Source organism: Coenobita brevimanus, chromosome 21, assembly GCF_032717465.1.
Source record: "Coenobita brevimanus isolate Jiangsu-jjx chromosome 21, ASM3271746v2, whole genome shotgun sequence".
In the NCBI taxonomy this organism is placed as follows: domain Eukaryota; kingdom Metazoa; phylum Arthropoda; class Malacostraca; order Decapoda; family Coenobitidae; genus Coenobita; species Coenobita brevimanus.
Window position 1 is genome coordinate 3,586,149 of NC_136974.1, and position 25,092 is coordinate 3,611,240.

Here is a 25,092-nt window from a genome sequence, read left to right on the forward strand (position 1 = left end):
CCCTCCAAGAGAAAAACAAAATACAATAGAGAGCCAAATTCAAGATCCGATCATTTTGAGATGCCTGGACACACTGCGTTTGAAAGACTGGAGATCATAGGCAGGAGGAAATACAGACAGAGGGAGACAGTTCCAGAGCTGACCTGTTGCATGAATGAAAGACTGGGAGTAACGGTTAACTCTTGCATTAGAGAGTTGGACAGAAAAGGGATGAGAGTTTGCTGCCAGACGGGTGCTACGCGCCCGTCGCAGAGGTGGAGGAATGCAAGCAGACAGTTCAGAGGAGCAGTGACCATTAAAGTAGCGATAGAAAAGAGATAAAGATGCAACAGTGCGGCGAAGAGACAGAGGTTGAAGGGAGTCAGTAAGAGGAGGAGAGTTAATGAGACGAAAAGCCTTTGACTCCACCTTATTGAGAAGAGCTGCATGTGGGGAGCCTCCCCACACATGAGAGCCGCACTCCACACAGGGGCGGATATATCTATCTATCTATGTATCTATCTATATCTATCTATCTATATCTATATCTATATCTATCTGTATCTATCTATCTATATTTATCTATATCTATATCTATATCTATCCGTCTATCTATCTATCTATATATATATATGGAGCCTCTGTGGTACAGTGGTAAAGTGTGCATTTTCGTACACTGAAGAACGAGGGTTCGCGCCCCTCCGAGGTTATAAACTTTGGGAGTGTTCTTCAGGCCATGTACTGCTTTGGCGGACACAAGGGGTGCTGTGGTTGAACCAGTGTCGGATACTATAAGTATGCTTGCACCCAGTCGGCTTGCGAGGGCCGATTACACTTGGTTCACAGACTACACACATCCAAAGCCACTCCAACACTCCAATTACACTTACAAGCACTTCTCACCCTACATACAATCTCTACTAGACAGCCTAAGCCACTTGGTGGAGATACATTGGCTGTATCGACCCAACTTCGGTCGGGATAGGCCGGTCCTGCTGTGGACACACAAACGGCTGATGAGATGAGAGAGATTATATATATATATATATATATATATATATATATATATATATATATATATATATATATATATATATATATGTATATATATATATATATGTATGTATGTATGGCACATTTTTAGTGTAGCAAATCCCTGCATATACAGTTGTAGAAAACGAATCTATCGTTTCAGACAAAATAGGATTTTGAATTTGGAATGATAATTTTTCAATTATTTTCAAAAATAAGCTTTAAATGATTTCGGCCCTTCATTTCTATCGAATATTACTAAATCCGACAATAGCTCCCCACCATGTCTCAGAATCTGGTATTTTCTTAAAATAAACCTTTAGATCAATAAAGGGAGAAAAATATAATTCCAACCAAACCCAACCTGGCAATCTAACCTAACCAAAGTCTGACTTAGGTATCCTTTGATCCTGATCTGAAATTGTGGTAGCTAACCAGTAAAGGTGGCAAGGTCGCAATACGTTCAGTGAATATATCAAATAGTGGAGGACAGCCATTGCTATGTAGTTATATTCTCATGGTACTGTGTTGCAAAATCGTGTGTGACGGTGGCATATTACAGTAGGAAAGAATACCTGGCCACGGTTGTACATGCCACCCTATCCCCTTTCCTTCTTCCGTCCGCTCTTCCTTTGACTCATTCATTACATCCATGATGCTATATACCTGCCTCAGCTACACATTTCTTGGGACACAACATTTATGCCCCTTCCTCATGACAGGTCCTAGCACATCCCTAATCACCGGTAACATTCACGCACAAGGGTAAGTGATCCTTTAAAAAAAAACTGTGGTGTCATAGCAGTGGGTATATTATATATCAGTTCTGTGTATTTTTTAGGTATATTTTTGCCATGCCAGGAGAAGAATGCCGAAGTTCGAGCACAAACATTAGTAGTAGAATCTCTCTCTCTCTCTCTCTCTGTTTTTTTTTTTCTTTTAAACTTCAGGTAATGGAGGTAAAGAGAGTTAGACAGGGTGATGAAGAAGTTGGTAGGGGAGTGAAAGATAAGAATGGTAGATCGATGGTGGAGAAGGGAGAAAATGTGAGCAGATGGAGAGAACGCTCTAAGGAACTGATACACATAGAGCATGAAAGTAATGCGAGTATAAGTGGCTGGGGATGGCTAGGAGAAGGAGGGAGGTAAGAAGGGAGGAAGAGATCAGATGGATGGATGTAGTGAGAGCAAAGAAGAAAGACAAAATGGGGAAAGCCCCTGGAATTGATGGAGCGTGTGGTGAAATGCTGAAGCATGGAGGAGAGGTAGTAGTAGAATGGATATGGAAGATGAGCAGATTGGCCTGGGAGGAAGGTAAAGTGCCGGTGAATTGGAATTCAGATATAATTATTCTCCTGTACAAAGGGAGGGGGGGGGAATAGTGTGTTGTAAACATAGGAACATTTGTCTTCTTCGTGTAATAGGAAAAGTATATGGTAGGTTACTTACTGACAGAGTTAGAGAAATAGCAGAAGAATCATTTGGAGAAGACTAGGGAGGTTTTAGGAGGGGAAGAGGTTGTGTAGATCAGATATTCATTCTTAGGTGTTTAGTGGACAAGTTCTAGAGAAGGGAAAGATGTTGCATGTGGCTTTCATGGATTTTGAGAATGCATATGACAAGTGGATAGACGTGGATTGTGGAAAGTATTAAGAATATATGAAGTAAATGCGATGCTGTTGAACGCCGTGAAGAGTATGTATGAGGGTGCTAAGGTTGCAGTACGTGTGGACAGTGAACTGAGTGAATTTTTCTATCTGAATGTTGGAATGAAACAGGGATGCGTCATGTCTACATGGTTGTTCAGTCTCTATTTGGATGGGGTTATAAAAGAGATACAAGGTAGGGCAGTGGATGTTGGAGGGGTCCTAATGAGAGAGGACAGTGTTTGGAAACTCCCTGTAGCCTACTGTTGTATGCAGATGATACTCTATTTTTAAGTGAAGACAAAGGGGAACTGCAAGGCTTGGTGAATAAGTCTGGGAGAGTGTGTAAGAAACAGAATCTAAAGGTGAATGTAGGGAAGAGTAGAGTTACGGTCTTCAAGAGAAATGAAGTCACTGAATGTACAGTGAGGTTGGATGATGAGGAAATGGAGAATGTGAGTGCATATAAATACTTGGGTAGTGTGATGAGTAAGGATAAGTTTCAAGAATGATGCGCTGGAAAGGGAACAACAGGGGAGAAAGGTTGCTGGTTCTTTGAAAGCGGTGATAAGAAATAGCGAAGTGAGCATGGAAGTAAAAAAAAAAAAAAAAAGGCTGTGCACGAAAATATTGTGATACCAACTCTAACGCATGGAAGCTAAGCTTGGACCATGTTGGAAGGACGCAAGTTAAGAGAGAGAGCAGTGGAAATGAGTAAACTGAGAGGAGCATGTGGCGTTACATGGAGAGACAGATTGACAAATGAGGAAGTGAAGGAGCGTTATGGTGTGAATGTGGATGTGACAGAAAACGTTAGGAGAAATATATACAATGAGGTGGTTTTTCCATGTGGAGAGGATGGAGAGCGAGAGACTAACGAGGAAAGTGTATATGAGTGAGGTGGAAGGGAATAGAAGGAGGGGGAGGCCGACGATGAGAAGAAGGGATGGAATGGAATGTATATGATGGAGAGGGATATGAGCTGGGAGAAGGACAGCGATATGGCAGGGGATACGACGACATGGAGGCGATTTGTTTGTGGCCATCCCTCTCAGGTTTAAGGCGTCTGGCAATAGATAGATAGATAGAACCATAGGACCTGTGGTGGGTATACTGATAATTCACTTCTGGCTTAATTTCGCAGTTTACTTCTTACAAAATATAAACTAAAAATAGAAAGCATCCCAGGGAATGCAAGATGGTCTCCACGCAGCTGCAGTGCACTAGCATACTTTTGTGAAAGTGCCTTGATGAATTTTGAACATAAGAAAGTAGGATCCTAGAATTTGTGTTTGCATTGTTAAACGTTTTACCCCCCAAATCTCTTTAAAGGCCTTAATCCACAGAAAAAAAAAAAATGCGTAGGGGCACTGGGCCAAGGAACAGTTGTGCCAAGTTTGAAACAAATTGGTGAAATAATAAAGGATGGATACCAAGTTGAAAAGCGTCTGCAGAAAGAAAGGAGACACAGGGCAAAGACAGTAGGTTTCCACACTGTGGTGTGGAGACCTAATTAAAAAAAAAAGCTTCAGGGGAATAAAGTACATAAAAGCATACAGTGACATACTCTAAAAATAGGTTATCGGCTAGGTAGTTCATTCCCGAGGCTTCATAGTCCACCTACTACACACCAACAAATCTTCAACATCAACACATATGTATTAATACCCACCATCGCCATATTGTGTGCCAGATTTACCAGTAAGGTGCAATTTCCAAGCGCGTCACGAGCAAGCAAGTGTTTGTACATTTGCCATCAACATAATTTCATCTTGGTGTAAATTTTCAACATTTCTGGTAAGGTACATGAACAATAACAGAAGCATAATTGAGCTAAAATATTTACTTTCTCATGTTTTCTTCCTCTCACACGTTTTCTCTCTCACACGTTTTCTCTCTCTCACTTTTTCTTTCTGGATGTGCATATAGCGAGGCTCCGTAGCATTTATCACACGCGCAATGTTCATTTCTCTGCTCCAGACTTGCCATGTCAGTGAACTGCGTCAGTTAACGCTTGGTTATTGTTTGAATGATAAAACCCAGCAGTGGTGCAGTTATACCCTTGCTGATTTCACTCGCTAAACATAGAAAAAACGTTCATGTAAAAATATGAGCATAGTATGCGATATTTACTTGTTGGAATTCTTGCAAGAAAACAGAGCTTTACAACAGGAAAGCTTTTTAAATTTGATTTGATAATGGAGCATGTCATTTGAAGCCCTCAGCACATTCCCTTGGAATGCTGGGATTCCAAGGAGTTTCTTTGGTCTCATGAGTAAATGTATAGCTAAAAACAAAATTTATTGAATGTATTTACTACCTGCTGAAAGAATTTCTTCTCTGTCTCACATAGAAAAGTTATTAGCTTCTGAAAACCATCACGGTCGGTCCGTGTCGTGTTGAGCAGGGCCAGGTCGTGTTGGACCGCTCATTTCTCAGCTGAACGTAGAGTAAACTTCTCTTGTTGCGCTCGCTCGATTGTAATTATTTTCAAACTGAGTGTGATGGTATTACCCGTGGTGTTTTATGTGTTGGCAACGACATGTGGAATAACAGTTAACCATATATGTAGTTCAGTCTTTAAGGAGATTTTTTTTCCTAATCGTTTCTTTACGAGGTGTCTCCTAAGCTGAATAAACTTGTTTGAGGGGGGATAAGTTTATAATAAGACATGTTCTCGTACTGAGGGTGTTAAACCGACTCCAACAACAACATCTGGGACCGAATTTGTGTTGCTAAATTTTCTAGCCACACCGCACCATGCAATAAATATAGATCGTTGTATGTATGCACTGTAGCGGCCGGCTTGCATAGGACTGATAGCGATGGTAGTTCTGCAGATAGTGTTTTACGGGACCTAAAGGGCAACACATCCGAAGGACTGAGGAACACTAAATTCTGGTACTGGGGAAATGACCAGTTACCACCCAGTGCATCACACACGAGTTTAGGTGTAGAAGGCTTTTGAACGTAGGGAGTGAAGTGCATTTGGAAATTTCTGTTCCTGAAGTCACGATGAAGGTGAGAGGATCGTATATTTCACAGAAGGCACCTCGTCAAAGCACGGAGATGTGCAAACACATGTAGGGCGAAACAAATGTTTGCTCTGAAATGTCCACCCTTGAATGGGAGTGAATGCAGCCCAGGAGGATTGGTAGACACAAGTGTCAGAGGCTGACGCTTTCCCTCGAAAAAGGGTGACGTACTGCTAACATTGACATCAACCTTCTTTCATCTCGGCAACATTTTATTCTCCATTCTTGAGTAGTTGACGCCAGCATAGTGATAAATTGTTCAAAAGTTCCCACATCCTTGTGAGAAGTCTTTTTATATTTTTTTTTAATTATTATTCTAAATTACTTTAAGACTGCGACATTTCAAAGGATATTTGGCCTAGATTCTTCAACTTAGTCTGGCAGCTGTCGTCTTCTTTTGGCCAAATATGGTGGCAATCCGTCAACCGGATCTCAGGATATTATCCATAACACGGAAAAGTGAGTCAGCCACGCTATCTCAAGAATCACTAACTGAGATGTTATTATAACATATCCTCAAGGCGGATGCAGTGTGGAAAGGATTATGGTTTCAGTTGGTTGATTATTCTCTGAGATCGCCTGGGTTAAAAAATTAGGACTCTTCCAGTTATTCCGGATTTGACCTAATTTTCCATGAAAAATTAAAGCTAGAGTCACCAAAGTTGGTGGACTTATAGATTATGGTGACCTAAGGTGATATGCACATTATAAGTGACCTTGACGTCAGGGTCTCTTTATAGCTCGGATTCTAGCAGGCAATGGCTACGGGAAGTTTTTCTGTATCAAAATTGCTCTTGGACATTTTTACGGTATTGTAGTTCTTTTTGTTCTCACAGGTAAAAAAGTGATAGCGAATGCTGTAACATTTATTCGGGTAATAAATACATCCACACAATGCCTGAGATACAGACTCCACTCTTAGGTCGGGATCAGGAGGCCGGTGAGGTTTGGAACGTTAGTCTACTGGTAACCAGGAGGTTGGTAGGTCGGGGCGGGGGCTGGTTTGTAGGACGGGACGGGGGCTGGTTTGTAGGACGGGACGGGGGCTGGTTTGTAGGACGGGACGGGGGCTGGTTTGTAGGACGGGGCGGGGGCTGGTTTGTAGGACGGGGCGGGTGCAGGTTTGTAGGACTGGTAGGCAGGGTACTGGGCCTCACCCTCATAAGTCACTTCCGCCACGTAGCCGGAGTCGCCATTGACGTAGTAAGTCACCTTCTGGAGGCGACCGTCGGGCAGCGCCACGTAGTAGGAGCCCTGGGTGTTGTAGCCGTCACGAGCCTCCTGGTGACCGTAGTCGTTGCCGTCCCTTACAGCCCAGTCGAACTGGTACTGGGCGGGACCCTACAGAAAGGGTAAGGCTGTCATGACTTCTGTGGCAACACAAACACAAAGACACGAGGAGATGATCGAGTGACTATGTTCACCCACAGACCTAGAATTTCGTGAAAAATCTAAGCAGTATTACCGCTGGAAGCCTTCGAGATGCCCAGGAATTACCCCTAATGTAATCAGTTATTAGTTCTAAAATCTGAATACTTCACTTTCTTCCACATTATGCAGAGAAGCACAGAGGCAAATGTTTGTTTTACAATAGCACCCCCTTCCAAATGCATGCACACACACACACAAAAAGTTATTTTCTTAGCAACGTGTTATTTCCTCCACTGCTATAATGACAGGTGCGCTGGTAACCCCAAAACCCTTTCTCAGCTAACATACGTAGCAGCGAAGCAAAACCGAGTGAAATATGAATATAATCAAGGGTACCGTGTGATGGGCCATGGGTGGTGGAATATTCACCTGCGGGGCGGGGGCGGAGTAACCGTAGGGAGGCGAGGGGGGGTTGGCCAGGACTACGGCCACCAGGCTCAGCACCAGCAGGCTCTGCACCACACACACACACACACACACACACACACACACACACACACACACACACACACAGAGGCGAAAAATAATATTATACGACTTGGTTAATAGGAGTACTAACCCTAATAATAATTATAGACTGGACAGAAATGCGAGTATTTATGTTTTCATTTATGCATTGAAGATACTATCCTCCATGATCACCTAGTTAACTTTAGTGCTGTAGAATTTACCAGTTTTCTAAATGATACTCTATTCTGAATTTGTAATACATTACTTAAAGTAATTCAACTTCTGACAGGTAGCATGGTTAAATAAAAATGTATAATAAAAGTGAAAGTATATATATATATATATATATATATATATATATATATATATATATATATATATATAAGGTAAAATCTGCAGAAGCTAACCTTAACGATCATCTTTGTGTTGTGGATGGTTGTGATGGTGCAGGAGCGGCCACCTGCCTTTTTTTTTTATACCGATATCGGGCCGGAGGTGTGGGAGTGGCAAGATGGTGACCACACCCTCACTCTCACCTCACTCGCAATCACACTCTTTTGAAGGCCAAGGTTGAAGACAGGTTAACCACATTAACGCGCCACTGGTTGACTCAGTTTTCTTCTTCTCATGTATCCGACTACACTAAACACTGTTCTTTGAGGCTCAGCAGTCGTCCTTCCCTTACTAGATGGCTATTTCCCACCATCCATACTGATTTAATAACAGGGCTATCTCATTCGTAACTGGCGTAATGGTATTAATGGAGGTGTTTTTATGACATGCTGATGGGTGTTGTGAGAGATCAGGGTAGACTGTTAAAGCGATATTCAAATAATTATATTTTTTTCTGGTCGAGCTGGGAATTTTCTGTCATGATTCAAGTGCTACTGAAATCATGTAGCTGCAAGACTTGATGAAGTTGTGTCCTGGGGCTTCGTGTGCAGGCAAATACACTGGTACTGTACAGGTTGATGGTTAACATTTGCATTGCATCCCATGACTGAATGAACTGATAATGATGATGATGATGATGAAGATGTATTAATTATGAAAGTGTCTCAGTGGGTTAAAAGTATACAGTAATTAACAACTTCAGTCTGGTAACTCGATCTTTCAAATTTATTTTTGCCATTTTCAAGAAAATGTAATTAGCTTTGGAAGATCTCTCTCAGTTAAAGGGCAAATGAAAATAATAGCTTACCTCTCCATTTTGAAAAGTTTATCAGACTGAAGGAAATCGTATGGAGACAGAGATCATGAAGTGGACACTTCCTGTGCATTCTTAAATTGAAAGGATGATGCACAAAGCGATTTCATTCCTTAATTCCGACGACATTTTCTTTTATTATATTATTGCTGTTTACAGACGACTTTCTTCTCCTTAGGATAAACTTTTCGATCTGGATAGGTAAGGTATAGTTTTTATTAACCCTTCGCTGGAAGACGTCTCCCATAAGATTAATAGAATTTTGGGGTAGGAAGAAGAAGAAGATGATGATGATGAAGAAACCCTAGAAATTATATCCTCGTGCTGATGGGGTTAATATTGATCATACAATCCTTTTTCTTCCGTAAGAGTAATATACCAATGTCCAATCACAGGAGGTTCAGTGTCATATGTCACGGCCAGGATTGTAGTGGAGGGGGTATGTGACACAGGTACACGTTAAAAAGAAAGTTAGGGGTGTATTTGTACCCTTGATTGTTACTAGTGACGAGTGTGGTGATGGCTTTGGCTAGGGCGATCGCCAGCCAATGGTCCTTGACAGATGCCTTAAGTTTATTGATGTAACCTTGTTGCAGTGAGCAGGTTGTGCCTGTTATATGTTGTGTAGTTGCATTGAAGCGATGTTTGTAGGAGGCTGTGGTTTGGGAATATCATACACGTAAAGACAGAAGAGTGTTGGTGAGAGAACGGGACACAGGGAAGTCTCGCTAAGAAAGTTTTGTGTTCGTGGCACATGCCCTGGAAGCAACGTGTGCTTGTCTGCCTGGTAGACAGTTGACAAGCCAACATTCGAAGTTCTTCTCCATGCCTGTGTTGCAGATTTTTCGTACGGTAGTTTGGATCAGAGGATAGTTTCAAAGGTTTTATTAATGTCAGTTGTTGTAAACGGTGTACTTTGTGCGGGTCCACGGAGTTGGTGTCATCAGATGCATATTGTGTGAAGTTGGTTAAAAAGGTATTAGTGGAGTGAATTGCTCTAAAGCCGTGTTGTGAGGGAGAACAGGGAATATGAGATGTGACTGTTAAGAATCAGGTGTTCAGCTATCTTGAATGGTGTGCTGAGTAGTGTTATGAGTCTGTATGAAGAAAGGCGTGCTGGGTTTCTATATAGTCTGAGCTGAATGATGATTGTTCCTTGTTTCCAAGTGTTGGGATGCTACAACGTGCATACGAGCTGTTGCTAATGTTTGTGAGGGCCTGGAAGCTGTTTAGTCTTTAATGTTTCTGGTGTTGCTAAGGCCAACCAGTCCTATAATTGCAGAGTTTCATATTTTCTTATAATGTTGTGTCTTTGTTCTGGAAAGAAAGGAGTTATTTTGCGCTCGAGTGGAAAGACCCGTCTATGCAGAGGAGACTGTTCTTCAGAGTTAATCCATCTTGGTGTAAGATGACATACAAGAATAGTGGTTCCCTTGTGTGTTTGTTTGCTCTTTGTATGAGGGGATGTGTTGAGTACTGGAAGTGATGGCAGCGTGGGTCGTAGAGGGACTTGTTTGTTTCTTAGTGATGGTGTTAAGTGTTTTATAGAGCCGAGAGGGATTTGTGGAGTGAATGGGTGTTGTTGCAAAGGTCTTCTAATTTTCTGTTTTCTTTGTTCCGGTTTTGTTGTCAGTTTCGTTGTTTAATTGTTCGAGTTTTATGATGGTGTCTTGTGGTTGTGAGAGAAGGGAATTGTGGTTCAGTGTCACGTTGTTCTCTGGTGTTACATTGGGTTGTAGTGGTTTCTGTTGCCTCGTGGAATGTGGTGGTTGTCTGCGCTAAGCCTCTCAGCTTTCCCTTCCTCTCCTTATTACGTCAGCCCCCCACAGCTTACTCATTTCTTAGGTGACTCTCCCACTGTTTCCGTTCTCAATATTATGACTTTTCTTACTGTTCTTCACATTATACATTTAGTATAATTATTTTCCCCGTTCCCTTCTGTCTTAATGTCCAGTATTCTTTCTTGCAGTTTATTTAGGTGATGTGTGATCGCTCGGGTTTAGAGGACAGTTCTATGGTGAAAATGATAGGGATGTGATCTGATGTGAGTTAGGGTACATGTCACCTGGTGGTGGTGAGTGAAAGTGTGGACAAACAGAAGGTGATGTCTGAGGATAATGGGTAGCTGTGTGCTTGGTGTAGGATATAGGTGTCGTTTAGAATGTACAGTACATGTTGAGTTATGGTGCTATGTCAAGAATATGTTGGTTGTTATGGTTGTGCTTGTACCAGTCAGTGTTTTCAGCAATCAAGTCCCCAGCAACGATAAAGTTAGGTGTCTGTGTTAGGGGAAAATGCTGAGGCTTGTATTGCGCTAGTGCGGGTGTCGGGGGAATGTAATTGTTATAAATGTTAATTTCTTAAGTGTGTCCTGATTTGGTATTCATTTAGAGTGGTGCCATTCAGGGCAAATGATTATGTTCTGTGTGTTGTGTCTTTGTAGAGGATAGATGTCTATATGTAGGTAGTAAGGACTCCTCCATAGCCGTCTGTTCTGTCTGTGCAAATGTGTGGGAAGTTCTTAATGTTTATAGTCTTCTGTGCGAGTGTGTGCTTTGTTTCTTGTAAGTGTGCAATGTTTATTTTTGGGTTGTCAAGAAAATCTTTAAGTTTCGCCTTTTAGAGCTGAGTAACATTGAAAAATGAGATAGTAACTGCAACGTAGACATGAGAAGTCCAAACAAGAGAATGAAATAAAGACTAGGGTATTCAGGACGTCACTGTCTTTAAAGTAAGGCAACATCATCTCAGAATTATGTGAAAAAAAAAAAAAATAGAGTGAGCAGAGAGAGCGAAACATCCAGAGGTTAAAAAAAAAAAAAAAAAAAAACTGCGAGTACAGACTAGGTAATGGAGACGGGTAAGGTAAGAAACAACAAATCAGACTGGTCAATACAGTCATCCAGAGCAACATAGAACCTAAACGGGGACACCAGGACAAACAAGGGACGCTAACAGATGTTTGTACATATGTACATACATCGCCAAGGAAGATGTGTTACAAAGCATGCCATACAGACGAGAATATGGATCATTAACTACCACTGCACATAAACAAAAACAGCGCCAACACCAATAACAGTACAAAGAGAACATGCTAACAGTATTTACAGCAATGCCAGTAAAATAACAGCAGCATTACCGCCACTGAACGATTACACTAACAACACTTGAATAACAACATCAATATTGAAAGAGCACTATAACAACTTCGCAGCAAAAAGGATAGCAACAACAGGCTAACAACAATAACAGAAAAAGGGGCCCAGCCAGGACTTTATGAGAGGTCTGAATTATTGTTGTCATTATTCTCTCCTTGGAAAGTATTATAATAGTTTGTAGATTAGAGGGTGGTGGTGGCAGTGTTGGTAGAGAGGGGCCTGTAGCTCCAATGAACCCACGTTCGAATCCCGACTGGGGAAGGGAAAACTTTAAAGATCTGAATTTCGTTAAAGGCTTTCCTTATCCGCCATAAGACCCACCGACATGTGATAAAAACACCCACACTAAATCCAATACACCGTTCATGTATCAAACAGCCCAAGCGTGTATTCAATATAGATGGTGGGTGTTAGAGTACAAGTGGTGACATGTCGGGGATAAATACGTAGGAGGACTACTAGGCCACGGGAAAGAGGTTGTCAAGACTATGCCTAGAGTGTGCAAATAAAAAATTATGAATGCACTGAGTGTTAAAGGGTAAAGGAAACCACCCAGGAAACAAGCATTTAATGTTATTTTGGTACTGAATATATTCTTGAACAATGTCTGTCACGATTTTCAAATTATTCTTTTAGAATGGTGGGGGGGGGGTGAGTCTGGGATTCTCGCACTCCCCCTTCTCCCTTTGCTGTTTCCATGAGTACCAGTAACAGAAAATAAAAACTCATCAACAGCAGATGCGACAGCAGTAAAAACACCACAATAGTAGCAGCAATATCAAAGCGTCAGTATATCAACAAAAATAACATGTCAACAGTAACTGCAACAAATCACCATCAGCAACAACATAAACAACTACAACATATGCCAACAAATGGATAAAAGCAATAATTCAGCAACTAAATAATAATGTTATAAAAAAATGACGGGACCAACAACGCCAACAAGAAACTCGCCAGCAAAATCAACAAGGAACAACAGACACCAGAGTAACTACGGTAACAACAACAAATTTGGACAACAAGAAGAACAAAGAGACCGCAACACCTGCTCTGTGCAATTGAACTAAAAGCCCGTCCACACCATCTAGTGCTCATGTGGTTTTGGAGTATGTTGATAAAAAAATGATGACAAATAGTCGTCTATGTGTGATAAATTGAAGCACCTTTCGCGCGTCTGACCTACTGTTTATGGCATGATTCGTCACCATGCTTCGAAACGACCAGCATCCTCGGCTACGAGAAGTGCCCACTGATCATGCTGACGAAGCTTGGACCCAGACCTGGTACCTTAAAATTTGGCTGGTTACTCTTCAAAATCGAATCAATTCATCTTTACCTCACCCACAACTCACCCACCAAGTTTGGTTAAAATTCGATGAAATGTGATTTAGTTGATCTTATTCTGTGACCATGACCTTTGAGCTCTGGTTCTGAGAAGAGAATTATTTCACCCTCAGGTAACCGTAAACCCTTCTACTAAATTTCAGCGAAATCGTATCAAACCTAGTTGGGTTAAAGGGCCAAAAATTTGACCTTGTCCTGTAATTTTACTTCTGACTGGGAGTTCTACTAATGACTCACATCACCCTTCTCTGTCCCACAACTCCATCTACAAAGTTTGGTCAAAATTGCATTACAGGTGTTTGAGTTATCCTTGTTTTTGCCCTATGACCCTTTTCGGCCAAGAATTATTCACTTGTTCCTATATCATCACTCTAGATTGGGTACAGTCCTACGTATGGGACTGTCTTAGGCTGATGATGATGAACCATTGACATGTCAATAACCTTGGCCTTCAAAGGAGTGTGATGGTGAGAGGTGAGAAAGAGGGCGTGGTCACCATCTTGACACTCCCACACCTCCGGCTTGATACGAGTATAAAAAAGGCAGGTGGTCGTTCCTGCACCATCACAACCATCTGCAACACAGCCATGATCGCTAAGGTCAGCTTCTACATAGCTCACCCTTAGATTTCATTTACCTTATCTTTCTGTCTATGTGTCTATATCTGTGCCTGTATATCTATGTATCTAATCTATATGAATGCGTAGCCTGTTCTAAATGATATCTGTTTCAATGTTTTAGATTACTGTATAGAACTCACGATACATTTGAAATCATCACAGTTAATGAAGCAATAATGAAGTACCATTATTTTTGTTCAATGATATTCTTTTAGTACTATTTTTTCAAGCAAAATGTGTTTAATGTCATCTACCTTGGTGTGCGTGTGTGTGTGTGTGTGTGTGGTGCAGAGCCTGCTGGTGCCGAGCCTGGTGGCCGTGGTCCTGGCCAACCCCCCCTCGCCCCCCTACGGTTACTCCGCCCCCGCCCCACAGGTGAATATTCCACCACCCATGGCCCATTACACGGTCATCATGATGTCACCCATGTGTTACTAATTTTAGAATGCCATATAGTCTATGGAGCTGTGGCGGTGGTGTAACTGGAAGCATACTCGCCTCGCAATTGAGAGGTCCCGAGTCGACCACAAGTGTCCCACTGCCTCAGCCTGTTTATATGAAGCAAAATACGAGCGTGGATGTAAATCGAATAGGCGGGTCATAATTTGGACTTCAAACTCTTATCTCTGACAAAAACACATCATAGGTTATCTCATATGAACCCCACCTCTTCCCTAAACACCCTTTCCCAACTCGACTTAAGCAATCGTGAGATGGGTTCCCTGATATCAACACTCCGTAATTGAGAGGTCTAGTTCTGCAGTGGACTATATAGAACTGCACACATTATTCTACATGACAGCTTAAAAAGAGTTTTGGTTTTCCAACGCTGCTAAAATTATACATTTATTTGCATGGCTATTTTTTTCCCTTCTCTATAGCGAAAGTAAACAGTTTATGCCCTGAATTTGATCTGAATACAGGTATTAGGTAAGGAAATAAAGTGTTGGGTTTTTAACTATCGGTTACACTGAGGGTTGCTTCGTGGTACCGTATATCCTCCCAACAATATATATATTTTTTTCTTTCACAAAGTCTAGTATCGTGAATAATAAGAATTTTGCTCTTGAACTGCTACTCTTATCCTTATACTTGTGCCGCCACAGAGGTCATGCCAGTCTTACCCTCTCTTTAGGGTCCCGCTCAGTACCAGTTCGACTGGGCTGTGAAAGACGGCAACAACTACGGTCACCAGGAGGCTCGTGACGGCTACGACACCCAGGGCTCCTATTACGTGGCGCTGCCCGACGGTCGCATCCAGAAGGTGACTTACGTCGTTAACGGCGACTCTGGCTACGTGGCGGAAGTGACTTACGAAGGTGAGGCCCAGTACCCTGCCTACCAGCCCTACAAACCTGCACCCGCCCCGTCCTACAAACCAGCCCCCGCCCCGTCCTACAAACCAACCCCAGCCCCGTCCTACCAGCCTCCTGTTTACAACTAAATTATCATCCCGAACGTCACCGACTATCCGACCCCGAGCTGCGAGTGGAGTCTGTACTGACTGTATATATATTTAATGCCTGAATAAAAGTTATGGTAAATTAACGGTTACTTTAATTGCCGTAATGCTTAGAGTGAATGATGTTATTTAGGTGACCTTAGATGTATGGCTCTCGTGCAGTATACAGAAGGCCATGAACCGCTTTGGCTGGGCTAATTTATTCAATACTGCTACAGCCAGACAATTCCTATTTGCTTGGGAAACACCATGTGAACTATAGGAGGTAAATGTAGCATCCATAAACCTCTCCACTAATACAGATATTTCCTACGCTAAGCAAAATCATCTGGTGGCATCCTGTGTAAAATGAAAGTACGTCATGTCCGTGAGGGCCATGGCAGATAACTACGATGGGTTGGAGGGTTATAGAGGCTGAATTCTGTCACATACACTTCTCTATGGGCGATGATAATATTTAAGCCAGTAAAACGTCTTTGTTGGCGAGGTACGAGCGAGGCCCGTTAATTCTGAAAGCAATGGAATGTTATCTTACACCCCGATGATGCCTAGAATATATTGATGGCAATTTACCTATCAAGTTTCATGCCTTCACGACAAACTGTCTGGCCTGTGGCCCACTTTGAAGATTTTCGACATTCTGCACATGGTGCGTGTCATGTGCACCGCCGAGGTGTGATGAAACTTGCCTAAACAAATCTTTAAAAATGTGGCTATCATATGGCGCAAACAACGCAGTGATCGGCCCTGTGGTTGCTAAGATATAATCTTATCATAAGCATTACGGTTGGGCCGGGCCGGTTAAGGCTGCTCGTATGTGAGAAAATGCCACTCCTTGAAGGGAGACTTACGAGGGTTTCGCCCTTGCTTGTAAAAATACTTATGCCTTTCCACTACATAAAGAGTAGTTATGCAGACAACTACCACAGGTTTAAGATTTGAGGGCAGGGTTATTGAGTTCTTCATTTTCCTTCCTTGGAAACACTTTAAATGTGAAGTAGTAAACATAAATCATGGCATATCACCTACCGTCCATCACACACAAAGAGATGAAACTAAGCAACCATGATGTTGAAAGAAATCACAAGTGTGTATATATGAATCCGAAGCATCTTATTTATTTATTTAATTTATTGTTACAAGCGTGGTCAGTAACGCTCTGAAAACCCACTTCCTCGCTTCTGCGAAACGTAGGGAACACGTGGGTTGGTTATATAGCAACAATCCATGCAGTAAATATTGCATACTAACTATTCTGGACCTCATATTATTGTCCGATATAACTGAGACAAGGACCGAAATTATACAGTCATAACTAAAGGGAAAATACAATATTCGGCCAGTAATATAATCCCGTTTTGCATTAAACTAAACCACTGGAAAAGGAAGTAGTAGTAACAGTTGCAATTCCAGGCTCATCTGTACTTGAACCCAGTGAATTTGTTGCCAGATCTGCCATTCTTCGCCAGTCCGCCATTATTTCCTGAGTGGGGATAGGGAGGGGGTAGAGGGCCGTTTGCATAAGTGGGCAGCTGCACCACCTAATCATATCTGGACCACCATCAATGGAAAATCTAAGAGTAGTAAACAGGTACGGAGCATGAGCTTCTCAGCTTGCTTGCACCTGGAAACGAGAAGTAATACGGGTAGGAACTGTGCGTCCTTGCCCACCGATGTTCTAGCTATGGCCATCAATTGACCCAGCTGGAATTCACTCTCCTTAGTTTTATATTTATATGAGTTACTGAGTGTTTCTTCCACTCCTCATGCCACGTATCACTTACAATGAATTATCTACATATGCATACATACATACATACATATATACAAAGTAATCCATAAGAAAATCGACACTCGTCGATTTACTGGTGACTTGCAATAACCAAAACTCAATCACTATAATGATGTAATATTTCTAAAACTGTGTGCTACATAATCAGTTGATTAGTATCCCTGTCCCTCCTCCGCTCTCAGTAGATACTAACATTCAGTGCGAGGACCTCATGGTAGCTAACATCACTCGTGGTTGCAAGATATTGCCAAAGATGATTTTGTGGGTGGTGGGTGTGCAAGGCAGTGCTGAGACGCAACTTGCAAGAGGAACTGGAGCTTATCTTCAATCTGTGTGTGTATTTCATTGTACTCCAAAATAAGTGGAACTGTTTAATCAGCAAGAACCATTCACGACTGTGGGGTATTTGATTTTCCCCTCCTCTTGCAGATATTTATCCTTTTCTCTCGAAGTATTCAGGTTACCATATAAAAATTGCAACTGAATCTGTAGTTCTAACAGCAGTTTCTTTGAGTTTACTATTATAAGAGACTCCAGCGTAGCCTTCGGATCTACTTTTGACCTAACATTAGAATCAGGATCCCTTTCGTCTCCACTGTGGCTCGCACCATGAGCTCTTTGCGTTCGGAGAAACTGCATCATCGAAGAGAGCGAATGAGAATAGGTTCTCTGACATATGCCACATACGACTTTCAAGTTTGCTGGTTGTTGCTTTGCATATATGTTTTTGATGATACAATTAGAGACTTTCCATTTGCCTGAAGTTGTTTTGGGCAGCCATATCTACAAGTGGAGCAGACGTCCTGGCTTAAAGATAAACAGTCAATGAAAAGACGTTTTCTTTTCTCAGGCAACTAATTCCATATCTATGTTATGGTTAATTGAAAGCCAAGATTCGATGTTCTTCTCCATGCCCTGTGCTGCAGACTGTTTGTAAAGAAGTTTGGATCAGGGGATAGTTTCAAAGGCTTTATTATTGTCTGTTGTTGTAAAAAATGTACTTTGTGCGGGTCTGCGGAGTTGGTGTCATCAGATGCATGTTGTGTGAAGTTGGTTAAAAAGGTGTAGTGGAGTGTATTGCTCTACAGCCGTGTTGTGAGGGAGATAAGGAGTATGAGATGAGACTTTGTTAAGAATCAGGAGTTAGGCTATCTTGAATGGTGTGCCGAGTAGTGTTATGAGTGTTATGAAGAAGGGAGCTCTGAGTTTTTTTTATAGTCTGAGATGAATGATGATTGTTCCTTGTTTCCAAATGTTTGGGATGCTACAACGTGCATAAATGTTGTTGCTAATGTTTATGAGGGCCTGGAAGCTGTGTAGTCTTAAATGTTTCAGGTTTTGCTAATGTCATCCAATCCTGAGTTTGTAGAGTTTCTTATTTTCTTTATAATGTTGTGTCTTCGTTTTGGCAAGGAGTTATTTTGCGCTCAAGCAGAAAGACCCGTCTATGCAGAGGAGACTGTTTTTCAGAGTTAATCCATCTTGCTGTAAGATGACAAACAAGAACAGTGGTTCACTTGTGTGTTTCCTTGCTCTTTGTATGAGGGGATGTGTTGAATGCTGGAAGTGATGGCAGTGTGGGTCGTAGAGGCACTTGTTTGTGGCTTAATTGTTTTATAGATCCGAGAAGGATTTGTGGAGTGACTGGATGTTTATGCAAAAGTCTTCCAATTTTCTATTTTCTTTGTTCCGATTTTGTTCTTAGTTTCGTTGGAGCTTTATGATGGTGTCTTGGGGTTGTGATTGAGGGGAGTTGTGTTTCAGTGTGTCACGTTGTTCTTTGGTGTAATATTTTGGTTGTAGTGGCTTCTGTTGCCTCGTGGAATGTGGTGTTTGTCTGCGCTAAGCCTCTTAGTTTCCCTTCCTCTCCTTACTACGTCGGCTCCCCACAGCTTACTGATTTCCTTGGTGGCTCTCCCACTGTTTCTATTTTCAGCATTATCACTTTTATTACTGCTCTTCACATTATTCACATAGCATAACTGTATCCTTCGTTCCCTTCTGTCATAGTGGCCAATGTTCTTTCTTGCAGTTTATGTATGTGATGTGTGATCGCTCAAGTTTAGAGGACAGTTCTCTGGTGAAAATGATAGGGATGTGATCTGAGGTGAGTTAGGGTACATTTCACCAGATGGTGGTGAGTGAAAGTGTGCACAAACAGAATGTGATGTCTGAGGATGTGGGGTAGCTGTGTGCTTGGTGTGGAATGTAGGTGTCATTTAGAATGTACTGTACATGTTGAGTTATGGTGCTATGTCAAGATTATGTTGGTTGCCTTGGTTGTGCTTGGACCAGTCAGTGTTTTCAGCACTCAGGTCCCCAGCAACGATAAAGTTAGGTGTCTGTGTTAGGGGAAAATGCTGAGGCTTATATTGCGCTGGTGTGGATGTCGGGGTAATGTAATTGTTATAAATGTTTTTTCTTAATTGTGTCCTGATGTGGTATTGATTTCGAGTGGTGCCATTCAGGGCAAATGATAATCTTCTGTGTGTTGTGTCTTTGTAGAGGATAGATGTCTATATGTAGGTAGTAAGGCCTCCTCCATAGCCGTCTGTTCTGTCTGTGCAAATATGTGCTAAGTTCTTAATGTTTGTAGTCTTCTGCTCGAGTGTGTGCTTTGTTTCTTGTAAGTGTGCAATGTCTGTTTTGGGTTTGGTAAGAAAATCTTTAAGTTTCGCTTTTTATAGCTGAGTAACATTGAAAAATAGGATAGTAACTTCAAGGCAGACATGAGAAGCCCAAACATGGGTATGACATAGAGACTAGGATGTTTATGACGACACTGTCTTTAAAGTAAGACAACATCTTCCCAAAAGTATGGGAAAAACAAAATATTAGCAATGAGCAAAGAGAGGGAAACATCCACAGGTAAAAAAAATAAAAACTGCGAGTACAGACTGGGTAATGGAGACGGGTAAGGTAAGAAACAACAAATCAGACTGGTCAATACAGTCATCCAGAGCAACATAGAACCTAAACGGGGACATCAGGACAAGGGACGCTAACAGATGTTTGTACATATGTACATACATCGCCAAGGAAGAGGTGTTACAAAGCATGCCATACAGACGAGAATATGGATCATTAACTACCACTGCATATAAACAAAAACAGCGCCAACACCAATAACAGTACAAACAGAACATGCTAACAGTATTTACAGCAATGCCAGTAAAATAACAGCAACATTACCGCCACTGAACGATTACACTAACAACACTTGAACAACAACATCAGTATTAAAAGAACACTATAACAACTTCGCAGCAAAAAGGATAGCAACAACAGGCTAACAACAATAACAGAAACAGGGGCCCAGCCAGGACTTTATGAGAGGTCTGAATTATTGTTGTCTTTATTCTCTCCTTGGAAAGTATTATAATAGTTTGTAGATTAGAGGGTGGTGGTGGCAGTGTTGGTAGAGAGGGGCCTGTAGCTCCAATGAACCCACGTTCGAATCCCGACTGGGGAAGGGAAAACTTTAAAGATCTGAATTTCGTTAAAGGCTTTCCTTATCCGCCATAAGACCCACCGACATGTGGTAAAAACACCCACACTAATATTAATACACCATTCATGTATCAAACAGCCGAAACGTGTATTCAATATGGATGGTGGGTGTTAGAGTACAAGTGGTGACATGTCGGTGAGAAATATGTAGGAGAACTACTGGGCCACGGGAAAGAGGTTGTCAAGCCTATGCCCAGAGTCAGGTGTATAAAAAATTATGAATGCACTGAGTGTTATAGAGTAACAGAAACTACCCAGGAAATAGCATTTAATGTTATTTTGGTACTGAATATTTTCTTGAACAATGACTGCCATGATTTTCAAATTATTCTTTTAGAATGGTGGGGGGGGGGGTGAGTCTAGGATTCTCGCACTCCCCCTTCTCCCTTTGCTGTTTCCATGAGTACCAGTAAAAGAAAATAAAAACTCATCAACAGCAGATGCGACAGCAGTAAAAGCACCACAATAGTAGCAGCAATATGAAAGCTTCAGTATATCAACAAAAATAACATGTCAACAGTAACTGCAATAAATCACCATCAGCAACAACATAAACAACTACAACATATGCCAACAAATGGATAAAAGCAATAATTCAGCAACTAAATAATAATGTTATAAAAAAATGACGGGACCAACAACGCCAACAAGAAACTCGGCGCAAAATCAACAAGGAACAACAGACACCAGAGTAACTACGGTAACACCAACAAATTTGGGCAACAAGAAGAATAAAGAGACCGCAACACCAGCTCTGTGCAATTGAACTAAAAGCCCGTCCACACCATCTAGTGCTCATGTGGTTTTGGAGTATGTTGATGAAAAAATGATGGCAAATAATCGTCTATGTGTGATAAATTGAAGCACCTTTCGCGCGTCTGACCTATTGTTTATGACATGATTCGTCACCATGCTTCGAAACGACCAGCATCCTCGGCTAAGAGAAGTGCCCACTGATCATGTTGACGAAGCTTCGACCCAGACCTGGTACCTTAAAATTTGGCTGAGTACTCTTCAAAATCGAATCATTTCATCCTTACCTCATCCACAACGCATCTACCAAGTTTGGTTAAAATTCGATCAAATGTGATTCAGTTGATCTTATTCTGTGACCATGACCTTTGACCTCTTGTTCTGAAAAGAGAATCATTTCATCCTCAATTAACCCTAAACCCTTCCACCCAGTTTCAGGCAAATCAAATCAAACCTAGTTGGGTTAGAGGGCCGAAAATTTGACCTTGTCCTGTAATTTTACTTCTGACTGAGAGTTCTAAAAATGACTCACATCACCCTTCTCTGTCCCACAACTCTACCTACAAAGTTTGGACAAAATTGCATTACAGGTGTTTGAGTTATCCTTGTTTTTGCCCTATGACTCTTTTCGGCCAAGAATTATTCACTTGTTCCTATATCATCACTCCAGATTGGGTACAGTTCTACGTATGGGCCTGTCTTAGGCTGATGATGATGAATCATTGACATGTCAATAACCTTGGCCTTCAAAGGAGTGTGATGGTGAGAGGTGATAAAGAGGGCGTGGTCACCATCTTGCCACTCTCACACCTCCGGCTTGATACGAGTATAAAAAAGGGAGGTGGTCGTTCCTGCACCATCACAACCATCTGCAACACAGCAATGATCGCTAAGGTCAGCTTCTACATAGCTCACCCTTAGATTTCATCTACTTTATCTTTCTGTCTATGTGTCTATATCTGTGCCTGTATATCTATGTATCTAATCTGTATGAATGCGTAGCCTGTTATAATTGATATCTGTTTGAATGTTTTGCTTGAATCTCAAATAGGTTATCGTACAGAACTCATGATACATTTGAAATAATCACAGTTAATGAAACAATAATGAAGAACCATTTTTTTTCAAAAACATTTTTTAGTACTATTTTTCCAAACAAAATGTGTTTAATGTCTTCTGCCTTGGTGTGTGTGTGTGTGTGTGTGTGTGTGTGTGTGTGTGTGTGTGTGTGTGTGTGTGGTGCAGAGCCTGCTGGTGCTGAGCCTGGTGGCCGTGGTCCTGGCCAACCCCCCCTCGCCCCCCTACGGTTACTCCGCCCCCGCCCCACAGGTGAGTATTCCACCACCCATGGCCCATCACACGGTCATCATGATATCACCCATGTGTTATTAATTTTAGAATGCCATTTAGTCTATGGAGCTGTGGCGGTGGTGTAACTGGAAGCATACTCGCCTCGCAATTGAGAGGTCCCGAGTCGACCACAAGACTTCATCTTTAATATAGTGTCCCATTGCCTCAGCCTGTTTGTATGAAGCAAAATACGAACATGGATGTAAATCGAATAGGCGGGTCATAATTTGGACTTCAAACTCTTATCACTGACAAACACACATCATCGGTTATCTCATATGAACCCCACCTCTTCCCTAAACACCCTTTCCCAACTCGACCTAAGCACCCGTAGGATGGGCTCCCTGATTTCAACTCTCCATAACAGAAAGGTCTAGTTCTGCATTGGACTGTATAGAACTGCACACATTATTCTACATGACACCTTTAAAAGTTTTTGCTTTGAAACGTTACTAAAATTATAAATTTATTTGGATACATACTTTTTTTTTTTTCATTCTCTGGCGAAAATAAACAGTTTATTCCCTCATTTGATATAAATACAGGTATTGCGTAAGGAAACAGTGTTGAGTTTATAACTATCGGTTACACTGAGGGTTGGTTCGTGGTACCGTATATCCTGCCAACAATAATTTTTTTTTTTCTTTCACAAAGTCTAGTATCGTGAATAATAAGAATTTTGCTCTTGATCTGCTACTTTTATCCTTATACTTGTGCTGCCACAGAAGTCATGCCAGTCTTACCCTCTCTTTAGGGTCCTGCCCAGTACCAGTTCGACTGGGCTGTGAGGGACGGCAACAACTACGGTCACCAGGAGGCTCGTGACGGCTACGACACCCAGGGTTCCTACTATGTGGCGCTGCCCGACGGTCGCATCCAGAAGGTGACTTACTACGTCAACGGCGACTCTGGCTACGTGGCGGAAGTGACTTACGAGGGTGAGGCCAAGTACCCTGCCTACCAGCCCTACAAACCAGCCCCCGCCCCGTCCTACAAACCAGCCCCCGCCCCGTCCTACAAACCAGCCCCAGCCCCGTCCTACAAACCAGCCCCCGCCCCGTCCTACAAACCAGCCCCAGCCCCGTCCTACCAGCCTCCTGTTTACAACTAAATTATCATCCCGAACCTCACCGACTATCCCACCCCGACCTGCGAGTGGAGTCTGTACTGACTGTATATATATTTAATGCCTGAATAAAAGTTATGGTAAATTAACAGTTACTTTAATTGCCGTAATATTTAGAGTGAATGATGTTATTTAGGTGACCTTAGATGTATGGCTCTCGTACAGTATACACAAGGGCCATGAACCGCTTTGGCAGGGCTGATTTTATTCAATACTGCTACAGCCAGACAATTCCCATTAGCTCAGGAAACACAATGTGAACTATTTCTCTATCTATCTATCTATCTATTGCCAGACGCCTTAATCCCATACGGGGTGGCCACAAACAAATCGCCTCCACGTCGCCCTGTCTCCCGCCATTTCACTGTCCTGCTCCTAATTCACACCCCCCTCTCACATATTCCTCTCCACTCCATTCCTCCATCTCATCCTTGGCCTTCCCCTCCCTCTCTCCCCCTCCAACTCACTCACATACACTCTCCTAGTCAGTCTCTCACTCTCCATCCTCTCCACATAGCAAAAGCATCTGGTGGCATCCTGTGTAAAATGAAAGTATGTCATGTCCGTGAGGGTCATGGCAGATACCTACGATGGGTTGGAGGGTTGTAGAGGCTTAATTCTGTCACATATACTTCTGTATGGGCGATGAACAATATTTAAACCAGTAGAACGTCTTTGTTGGCGAGGTACGAGCGAGGCCCGTTAATTCTGAAAGCAATGGAATGTCACCTTACACCCCATGATGCCCAGAGTATATTGATAGCAATTTACCTACCAAGTTTCATGTCTTTACGACAAACTGTCTGGCCTGTGGCCCTCTTTTGAAGATTTTCGACATGCTGCACATGGCCCGTGTCATGTGCCACGTGCACCTCCGGGATGTTATGAAACCTGCGAAAAACAAGTTTTTAAAGAATGGGGCTTTATTGTGCAAACCACGCAGTGATCGGCCCTGTGGTTGCTGAGATATAATCTTCTCAAAAGCATTACGGTCGGGCCGGGCCGGGTTGGGCCAGGCCGGGTTGGGGCATGTCGGTTTGGGCAGCTCATATATGAAAAAATGCCACTACTTGACGAGACTTGCTAAGGCTTCCCCCTCGCTCGTAAAAATACTTATGCCTTTCCACTACACAAGGAGTTATGCAGCCAACTACTGCAGGTTAATATCTGAGGGCAGGGGGTGCTGAGTACT

The 25,092-nt window shown here is 42.2% G+C and overlaps 2 protein-coding genes across 2 annotated transcripts in view; one reads left to right on the forward strand and one right to left on the reverse strand.

The window, feature by feature from the left end:
- LOC145392067 (uncharacterized) overlaps window positions 1-25,092 on the forward strand; it is a 73,521-nt gene that overhangs the window by 6,939 nt on the left and 41,490 nt on the right. Inside the window, 2 exon segments of the mRNA XM_080266523.1 lie at window positions 15,042-15,366; window positions 23,541-23,873. Coding sequence (XP_080122649.1) covers window positions 15,042-15,366; window positions 23,541-23,873 — 658 coding nt within the window.
- LOC145392030 (uncharacterized) lies at window positions 6,652-13,151 on the reverse strand. Its single transcript, XM_080266491.1, has 4 exons — window positions 13,127-13,151; window positions 9,269-9,434; window positions 7,492-7,585; window positions 6,652-7,032 (listed from the first exon to the last, which is right to left on the reverse strand). The coding sequence occupies exons 1-4, from the start codon at window positions 13,149-13,151 to the stop codon at window positions 6,652-6,654; spliced, it is 666 nt and encodes a 221-aa protein (XP_080122617.1).

Bases quoted from the DNA above. Each gene is read 5' to 3' on its own strand.
- LOC145392030 (XM_080266491.1), bottom strand. From the start codon at position 13,151: ATGGTGACGAATCATGCCATAAACA. The intron at 9,435-13,126 runs GTAGGTCAGACG...CCCAAACCACAG, and splicing joins GACGAATCATGCCATAAACA to CCTCCTACAAACATCGCTTC. The intron at 7,586-9,268 runs GTACAAATACAC...TGTGTGTGTGTG, and splicing joins GTCACTAGTAACAATCAAGG to TGTGGTGCAGAGCCTGCTGG.